This window comes from Ascaphus truei, chromosome 4 (genome assembly GCF_040206685.1).
Source record: "Ascaphus truei isolate aAscTru1 chromosome 4, aAscTru1.hap1, whole genome shotgun sequence".
NCBI classification, from domain to species: Eukaryota; Metazoa; Chordata; class Amphibia; order Anura; family Ascaphidae; genus Ascaphus; species Ascaphus truei.
This window is the reverse complement of record NC_134486.1, coordinates 402,306,245-402,316,842: the sequence shown is the minus strand read 5'-3', so window position 1 is coordinate 402,316,842 and position 10,598 is coordinate 402,306,245. Positions and strand designations below refer to the sequence as shown.

General features: G+C 41.2%; 1 protein-coding gene across 4 annotated transcripts in view; it reads right to left on the bottom strand.

Annotated features, from left to right (window-relative positions):
* Positions 1-574: 574 nt before the first annotated feature.
* FZD3 (frizzled class receptor 3) overlaps positions 575-10,598 on the bottom strand; it is an 81,183-nt gene continuing 71,159 nt past the window's right edge. For all 4 annotated transcript variants that reach the window (XM_075598663.1, XM_075598660.1, XM_075598661.1 and 1 more), the window contains 3 exons: positions 5,881-6,029; positions 3,107-3,340; positions 575-1,409 (listed from right to left, as the gene is read on the bottom strand). In XM_075598663.1, the coding sequence (XP_075454778.1) occupies positions 1,199-1,409; positions 3,107-3,340; positions 5,881-6,029 (594 nt within the window). In that variant the 3' untranslated portion in view covers positions 575-1,198. The remainder of the gene's footprint in view (positions 1,410-3,106; positions 3,341-5,880; positions 6,030-10,598) is intronic.

The following is a 10,598-nucleotide window of genomic DNA, read 5'->3' as shown; positions in this document are numbered from 1 at the left end:
TTGAGGAGAACATTCAGGGACGTGTAGCCTTTGTGATGGCCTTAGAAAAAGAGTGGAAGTATTTCCTTAGCCGGATTTTGTATTACAAAACACTTGAAATACTAAAGATGGGTAGATAGATGTCGTATACTAGAGATGAGCATAATTGACATGTAAACAGCCTGTATTACTCTCAGAAATAAGGTATAGGGCCATCTTTACTAATTAGTCTTCTGTCATAAGGCATCTTCTAATGCTGGAAGACACATTGCAGCTCATTCAAGTCAATGGGCTGTAATTGTAGGCATCTTCAAGCACCAGACGGTGTCTGTAGGCAGAAGCCTGCTTAGTAAATATGGACGACCGTGCTTTATACTCATGAGATGACATTGTTATACAATATAATATGACTGATGGGAACATAAAAGGCTAATAAAGTCTGTGGTCAGAAAACAATGTGTGTTGGGAGCTTTTCCGGATACACAGAATATCTACATCAAAAGTGGCCACCAACAGGTCAGGATTTAAGGATATCCCTGCTTCAGCACAGGGGGCTCAGTCAATGACTGAGCCCCCTGTGCTGAAGCAGGGATATCCTTAAAAAACTGACCTGTTGGTGGGCTTTGAGGACTGGTGTTGGCATAAAAAAACAACAGTGGTAATGGTTTATTTCATTCATCCTGCATCTTTACTCTGTTCTCCTACGTACAGTAGATCTGAAAAGGGAATATACAGATTTGATATTGTCCCTACATTTTCTTCAGTGTAAGACATTAAGAAGCACTTGCTGACAACTGTCGAGGAACACTTTGCCAAATCCATAAGATTACCCATTTTTAACTCGGAGCCCTTTATAACCAGATGGATGGAATCAAGTATCCGTTTCGTATTACAAAAATCTTCCTGAACCAAGAGTGTTTTGTCACATCTGATGTTAACCATAAGTGTCAGGTTTTGCGCCATATCACAGGAAAGGTTCCAGGTCATTCAAAAGAGCAGCAGTGATGCACATTTCAAGTCGGGTATGTGGATTCCAACCATCAATAACTTGAACGTCAAAACCAGTTCTATTCACATACAGATTCTGCTTCCACGTGCAGCTATGGGAGAAACTGACACCCAGAGCGTGCAGCACGTTTCAGCCGCTCCACCATTTGTGTAGTGCTATTTAAATAAACTCCATATCTCCTTCATCCCACTCCTGCAGTTTGGGAGTCCATCAGGCACTTGCCCCGTCCTCCTCTATAACACGGTTCATGCTTGTACCGTGTGTGATATGGGCCAGTGGATTGTTCAAGTCTCTAATGCTGCCCTGGCGTGATTGCTCATTGAGTCTGTGCGTGCTGCTGTGCCTGGAGTGGTCAGTCAGACGTGACATGCTGCCGTGTGGGAGCCGTTCCTCGATCCCTCTGTAGCTGCATGGGGTGTATCTGTGTGCAGAGAAGTTATGTTAGTGACTTCATTTGTGTTGGAACGACTCATTCTCTGGTTGAGGCCCAATCCCTCAGGTTGGGACAGCACAGAAACTGAACTTGGTTGCACTTAGTAAATCAAATTCAAAGGGTTGCTATGGGCGATGCAAAGGGGAAAAATCACAGGCAGCCATGCGGTGTAAACACATCTTTACATTTGCATTCCACAGCAGTTATGTTTTTAGTTGAAAAATATCAGATTACTCAAACTATGTAATAAAAAAACCACATAAAATACCGAAAGACATTTCTATCCCCAAGTCCTACATACCTTCATTAGTGTGACATTTACTTGTTTTACCCTAACTTCCAACACGTCCATATTTCAATTAGCCGGATGGATTTGCACCAAAGTGGACACCTAGCATTTGATATTTCCCAACAACAAACATACAAATCCATCCAGCCAATCAGGAGATATGAACGGTTGTTTGGAAGGGGAGTTTTTAAAAACATTGTTTATATACAGCCACCTCTCCTATAACTATGTCAGCACAATCATGGTGGGTGTGTGTATATACACACACACACACACACACACACACACACACACACTTTGATAAAGGACACAGCACTCTAAGGATCTTGAAGTAAATAAATTGTATTGTGGTTCGGAAGTGATACCAACGTTTCGGTCCGCTATGGGACCTTCATCAGAACCCACACGCTAAAAAATAAGAATCTTAAATGAATCGACAGCAAGAACAAAACTTTTAATGTTTTTCTAATGTCATTCTTTCTTATTCTATCCTGCAAAATCACGGTTTGAAATGTATTCATTTTGGAGACGGCAAAAAATGCTTATACGGATGAAAAGTATATGACATTTTCTGAAGAAATAAAGTTTTTCTGGATGCACTGCAAAGGTGAGAAAACTGCAATTCTACACAATTAAATCTCAGAAGAGCAAAATGAATGTATTTCACAAAGCAGGAAGAATTAGACTTCTGAACTGTAAACCAAAATAAGTGTTTCAGTTGCATGTACCATATAAAAATGACATGCTGTTAAGGAAAAAAAAAAAAAAAAAAAACATTATGTAGGACACCCCAGTTTAGCACATTAGTAAATGTTTCAAATTCCACAAGAACATGAGTCAGTTTTATGGTATTCCCCAACAACAGATCATATTTCCCTAAAACACTACATTTATTCATTTATTTTGCAAACAAATACATGAAGTGTGGAACACTGGGGTCAGGGAGACATAGGGTTTAAAAAGCTTGCAAGCTTGCATGTTATGGATGCACCCATTTTACTTTTAGCTACGAATGGGACTATTTGTATTCACAGACAGGGAAATATACCATATGGTACCAAATCACATTCGCTCTGCTGCTTTGTAGGTAGTTTAGTTTTGGTTTTATCCTCTACTGAGATGGTGATAGCAATGGTTGCTTTATGATGCAGAGATACTTCAATTTGGCCATACAATGGCTTCCAGAAACCAGCAATAAAATGTTATGTTAGGTGTTCCTTTTCCATAAAATTCACTTTTATGTCAAAGTGTATATTTTGTTCTGAAGTCATACTTGCCATTAGAATCTGTGTTAATAAATGTAATGCATTTTATTAAACAAGTTGTCTTTAACCCAAGAAAAAAAAAAAAAAAAAGGAAGGGGTAAAACTGGATTCCAATGACCGATTTGACTTACCTTCCATCACGTGAGCGGTGCAAGCTGCCATGATAGCTGCTCACTTTACTATGAACACTGCCTGCTTTGCTCCTCTGGTCATCTATCATAGCCAGTTGAGTTGATGAAGCATGAGTGGAAGTTCCTTGAGTGGAGGTCCCTCGTGATTTCCGGACAATGGGTGTATTTGGATCCCTAAGGAGTGATTGAGCAAAATCTGGCTCCTGGAGCACTTGGCGGCTTTCATTCACACTTCTGAAGGGTTAAAAAAACAAAAAAAAACAATGGTAACTTACTGAGGAAGGCACAATGTTTAACCCCTTGAGTGTCAGAGGAACAGAGCCACGCATTGCGATGCCATTGACATTTCGTTGACTTGTTGGCATGTGTATACACATAGTAAAAGTATTCAAAATATACTAAGAGATGTGTTACACAGGGATGGACCTGCAAGGTATAAATCTGTCTTTTCCACATTCTCAAACAGTATACAGTGCCTCCACTGCAGCCATGAATTCTGCGTAATGACATGCACATGACTGCACAATGTGGGTCACTTTTTCCTTCGTATTGTTGGCCATGCACTTCTTTCACCCAGGCTTTGCATTAAAAGACGTGTTAAACAGCAGGCCTGAGCGTAAAGGGATCTACAGTCAAGTGGATAAGTAAAACGTGGCCCACTATGAGGGCTCTTATGTATGTCATTACCCAGAATCCCTGGCTGCAGTGGAAGCATTGTTAGCGGTGAGATTATGTGATAAGGCAGGTTTAGAGGACCTGCTTGAGACATGTAAATATGCGCATACGTGTTCTTTATCATTGCTGCACAGTGCATGGCATATGTCACTTTTTTACTCACAATAACGTGTCTGTGTACCTGCAATGTATTACGTTTCCATAGAGTCTTATTCAATGGGGCTTTAGCTGAAAATAAAGTGTAGGTTTGTTGCAGGCTTGTTGCGATGTATTTTAGCAATCGGCCTTAGATTTTTCTATAATATGTATGTATGTATGTATGTATGTATGTATGTATGTATGTATGTATGTATGTGTGTGTGTATACAGCTCAACCCCGTTATAACGCGATCATTACAACGCGAATCTGCTTATAATGCAAGCGTGGCTCCCAATTTTTATATTTATGAATACTTTACAACACGATTATTGGTATCTTAATTACTTTATTGTACAATGCATACAATTGTACATTATTTCTAATGCGATCCGCTTATAACGCGATGTGATTCTTTGGACCCCAAGCACAGCGTTACAAGGGGGTTGAGGCGTGTGTGTGTGTACACACACACACACACACACACATATATATATACACATACACACACACACACACACACACATATATATATACACATACACACACACACACACATATATATATATATATATATATATATATATATATACGTACACGTATGTGTGTGTGTATTATATATATACGGTTATAGTACCTTTGACCCGTGCTATAACCGTATATATCACGCGATGTGATTCTTTGGACCCCAAGCACAGCGTTACAAGGGGGTTGAGGCGTGTGTGTGTGTACACACACACACACACACACACACACACACACATATATATATATATACACATACACACACATATATATATACGTACACGTATGTGTGTGTGTGTGTATTATATATATGCGGTTATAGTACCTTTGACCCGTGCTATAACCGTATATATCACCCAGCACAGCCCTCTATGGGGCAGGCGGTGCGCGACCGCCTTATATGGGGCAGGCGATGCGCGACCGCCTTATATGGGGCAGGCGATGCGCGACCGCCTTAGCCAAAAAACAATATTTTTGTCTTTTGGTGCGGCGGCTGTTCAGCCAATGAGGGTGAGGGTCATGGCCGCGCCCCCGCCACCCCATAGCGAGTTGCCTGGAGTCCATCTGATCGCTCTGATGCAGGGGAAAGCACCGCCAGGCACCCCGACGCACGCACTGGGGCTGTAGCGTAAGATTACTTCCGACTTGTGCTACTGTCGTGTTGTAGAATCATCCTCATGTTTTCCTATTAAAGAGGCACTCCAAACGGCACTTTAAAAATGTGAAATCATTTTTTTATTTAATATATGCAGCATTTGATTACCTTTATTGAAAACCTAAGCTGGCCATCGATTTTGTTTTCCCTTAACCGATCAGCAAAGATCCCGCTTTCCAGGGTTTACTAAATGGTTGCCTTTCCGTTTCAATCAATTCTTCAGTCAGTGTAACTCATAAGAATACAATGTAGCTGCTATTACTACGGTAACATTATCTATTGTTACAGTTTGCAGCTCAAACTGCTGGGAACATTGGCAACACATGATCATAAGCAGGAAAGTGTTACAAAGATCATGCACTGCTGGGGAGGTGCTAAAACCTGCTATAGAAATCAAAGGATACTCAGTATCTTAAAACTCATTAAAAATGGCATTAAGAGTTGAATAATTGAAAAAAAAAAAAAAAACACAGTAAGTATTATCTAATACTACAGAACTGATTAAAAAAAAACACATTTAGGATATTGCATGGATTGCCCTTTAAAATGTACTTCACTACCAAAACAGCTTTCAGAACTCAAGCTTTTAAAAGGGAGATTAAATATGACATTTGTGAATTGTAAAAGATAACAAGAATATATGAAGGACTGCGACAGGATACTCCAGACATTACCTGCAACATTTGCCAGCGACAAACTTCAGAGGAAACACGAGTTCATATAGCTGCCGTTCTGATTGTTCAGTAGTTGATCACACAGTTGGTACAGAACAATGATACTTACTCTTTTTTCTTTCGCCCATGGAAAAAACTGGCCCATTCAAAGCAGGTCTTCTTGCTCCCGACCCAGAATACAGATGGTATCCCAACTACAAGGGCCATGAGGTACTTCATCAGGAAAAGAATAAGGTCAGGTCGGCTTGTCTGGGTCACCTGCAAACAGAAAAAGGAGACGGTTCCAACACACAACCAGAATTTATGAAAGACGTTTGACTGCTGCGGAATATGTAAGTCTTTGTCTAACAATTACAAAGCTATAGCTCTTTTCTTGTAAAGGATTAGAGAACCCCGCATGAATAAAAAGTGCTACACTTGGTCTCAGTGGATGATAAGTGAGCTGACAACAACAAAACAACTTGGCTTAGTACGTTCTATGCAAACAAGATCAGAAAGTGTTTCAAAGTGCATTTTTCACATCACACACAGAGGTTTTGATGACAGCTGAATATGACATTTCAAAGAGAAAGAATGTTATTGTTAAAGAGTAATTGTACAGTAAAGAAAGCAAAGGTGATTTTAAAAGCCTTTGCAAAAAAACGTAGACAGTTTGTCTCACTGGGATACTCTGTGCAATTCCGTTTTGAAGAAAATCAAATAATGCGACTAAAATCAGCAAATTATATTTTTACATCCTTACCGAGGCAGTCTAATGTAGCAAGAAAAGAACATGAATAACTGATCAATGTAACTGGCTTCTGTATTTCTGTGAAATGCATTCTTATCGCAGACGTATTATTGTACGCCACTGTTAGGTGTTTGTTATTAATGGACTCAATTACTTTTCACAACATTTAAATGTCAGAGATCAATATTTAATGCGTCACTAACATTAGTTAAAGTGGGTCATAAGCAAACTGGACCTGCAAGTCCCACATTCCGATAGTCGATGCTATATATGCCGTCTCACATTTTATCTGGTCTGAAACTGTTACAAACACCCATAACGTATATCTAACTGAAATGTCTGTAAATTGAATGTATAACCTCTGTACATTTAATGTAACCATGTATTGTCATCATAACTCTGTGACCAGGACACACCTGAAAACGAGAGGTAACTCTCAATGTATTACTTCCTGGTAAAACATTCTTATAAATAAATAAAAAATGGTTTAAAAAAAACCGAAACAACATTTTTAGGCTTGACTGATATTGTTATTGTTACAGAAACCTGGTAACTGTTCTGGACTGCGCTGAATCACTTTATAATACATTAAGGCTTTAAATGCTGCTTAAATCTACAACCACAAGACAATTTGACATATTTTTGGCTCCCCTGACGTTTAACAGTAAGAGAAAACTTGCTAATAAAGTATTTTAGATATATGATAACTATGTTCAAGATGAAATCTTAAAAAAAAAAAAATATTTGAGCAGTTTGGGAACAGTTAGTGGTAGAATAGGTGATCGTGTATTATTTAGATCAATTTTATATGTCAACATTGTTTGCAAATTGAAACCGTAGCACAATATGAATACGGGTATGGAATATTTCCAAAGAAATGTAACTGAAGTTGCACTTTGAGACATTTAAGGTTTCATCAAGAACATGCATCACCGCCAAAAGGAGTTCCACTGATCCTCTAATGATGCGATTATTTACAAACTATTTTATTCAGAGACGTTATTGCGGCTTATTCAACTCCCCCAAGCACAACTCCAACACAAATCACTGATTACAAGGCCTGTGTCATACATGTCATTGCTACGCTCTGTGGTGATTGTTTTAACTTGTTGAGCTGGCAGACTGCGTTTGCTTGATGAGAACACATTGATCTCTCACGATACACTGCAACTCAATGGACAGTTACCAAAATCAAATGTAAATCCAAATTCCAATCAAAGCCTTCAAAACAGGACCGGTTTTAATGTTGAGTTATGGCTCAAACCTGAAGCTCATTTTGGCACAAACAGATATACATAGCTGTGGAAACTGGAGCTGCTTTCAAAATATGTCCAGTAGCTCCATCGATCCTTTGGAACGGCCTTGTGAAGACACACTCTGGTACACAAATAATGAAAGCCCTATGTACCCTTATTCAAGATGTTACGTAATTTGGGTACTAACAAGTTAATTTTATCCTCTTTAGTGAAGGAACTCATTATGTAGTAACTGGCAGTGCTATGTAAATCTGTAAAAAGCAATTGCCGAGTGACTATATGCCAATCCTTTGTACATAAATAAGATTACGACCTTTGCAATTGCTGCCAAGAATAACCTTGCAGAAACAATACAGTTTCAATGATTCCTGCAACATGTAACATCAGCAGCGGCGGGATGACCTCACCTCTCGTACACCTGTGATTGCCTTGCTAAGTTCTGAAATGCACACAACACTCATTTTTATCCTATGCTTCTTCAGGGCAGCATTTGAGCTACAGGTAGTTTAAATCATTGAAAAGGCTATATATTCCTTCTTCAGAATCTTAACAAAACATGGGTATAGTGCAATGGTTTGAGATCAAAGAGGGAAAACAAAAGCAGTGTTTTAATACCGGCATATAAATAATAGCTTTTTCTTGTATAGTGCTGACAGTGTATGCAGCAATTTTTTGCAGGTACACGTCCCTTACAATCAATTGTTGAGTGCCTGAGGCACAGGGAGATGCAGAGACTTGCCCAAGGTCAAAAGGAGCCGACACCGGGATTTGAACCCGGCTTCCCTGATATAAGCGTCATGCCATTTATTCCGAGTCAGTGGGGGATATAGTAGCTGTGAGTTGTGCAAATCTGTGGGGAAAGAGGCCTTTTCGATTGGATTGGCATGTTTTGCTATTCTCTATGCTCGTCACGCATGTCCAAACAGTGCGGCTTTACAAGGATCACCTCGCAGTCGCTACAATATACCCCAGTGCCGATACTCAGCGAGTCGCTCCTTCACCCCACTACAATATGCCCCAGTGCCATTACTCCCAAAGTCATTCCTTCACCCCACTACAATATGCCCCAGCGCTGATACTCAGCGAGCCGCTCCCTCACCCCACTACAATATGCCCCAGTGCCATTACTCCCAAAGTCATTCCTTCACCCGACCAAAATATGCCCCAGCGCTGATACTCAGCGAGCCGCTCCTTCACCCCACTACAATATGCCCCAGTGCCATTATTCACCGAGCCGTTCCTTTACACTACTACAATATGCCCCAGTGCCGTTACTCACCAAGTCACTCCTACACCCCACTACAATATGCCCCAGCGCTGATACTCAGCGAGCCGCTCCCTCACCCCACTACAATATGCCCCAGTGCCATTATTCACCGAGCCGCTCCTTTACACTACTACAATATACCCCAGTGCCGTTACTCACCAAGTCACACCTTCACCCCACTACAATATGCCCCAGTGCCATTACTCCCAAAGTCATTCCTTCACCCCACTACAATATGCCCCAGCGCTGATACTCAGCTAGCCGCTCCTTCACCCCACTACAATATGCCCCAGCGCTGATACTCAGCGAGCCGCTCCTTCATCCCACTACAATATGCCCCAGTGCCATTATTCACGAGCCGCTCCTTTACATTACTACAATATGCCCCAGTGCCGTTACTCACCAAGTCACTCCTTCACCCCACTACAATATGCCCCAGTGCCGTTACTCACCGAGCCACTCCTTCACCCCACTACAATGTGCCACAGTGCCATTGTTCACCAAGGCGCTCCTTCACCCCACTACAATATGTCCCAGCACCGTTACTCACCCAGCCACTCCTTCCCCCAACTTAAACGGCAACAAAAGTAATTCTACATCTTTGGAGAGATATCACTTGAGAAAGATGTAGTGTGTTAAACAAAACCTAACCACAAAACCACTGTTGAGTAATTCAATATTAACCAGAATTTATACTCAACAGTAGAAAAGTGAAATACAACCTTATTTTTATTTCTAATAGTATGTTAGCAAACCAAAATACAAGCTTACTGGTAAACCACAAAACTAAGGAGGTGACTTTAATGTATTATTAGTGCAAACACCAACAGATATTCACATCTTATGTCGCCTAAAAGCAAACAGTTGAACTAATGAATTGTACAAACACATGAAACCAACTGAAAACACTAAAACAGGTAGCGACATGTCAAGTAATGTGCGTCGAGGTGCAACTTAATTATATAAACAGAAATCAAATATAATTTGATTGCAATGAATACTACAAGAGGAACGCCAATAGAAAGCATGGAGAATATTTATATCATTTGTTAGGAACATTGTATCCAATATATACCAATAGCGTATCCTCTCTCTAAGGCCACGTCCATAGGAGGACAAGCTGCGCTGAGCCGTGCGGACGCTCCGCGCTGAGCATCGGCATCCTCAATGCGTGCTGAGGAGTTGGATTTTTCAGCCGACAGCCAAGCTGTTTTTCAGCGCGCTGTCGGCTGAAAACATCCAATCAGCGGGAAGCAACGTCAACGTCACAGCGCCGTTGACGTAGGTGCGTCGCGGGCGATTGGCCCAGCGACGTCACTGCCCGCCTCCCTCAGCCTCCCCCCACCTCCCGATCGCGCCTGCTGGCTCGCCTGCATGTGCATGAAATCACACAGGCTTCAGCAGGCGAGCCTCAGCGCGGTTCAGCACTGCTCCCATCCCTATGGACGCAGCCTATCGCAAGGCATCCCAACTCCAGTCCTCAAGCCCCTCCAACAGGTCAGGTTTTAAGGATATCCCTGCTTCAGCACAGGTGGCTCAATCGGTGGCTCAGTCAAAGACAGTCAAAGACTGAG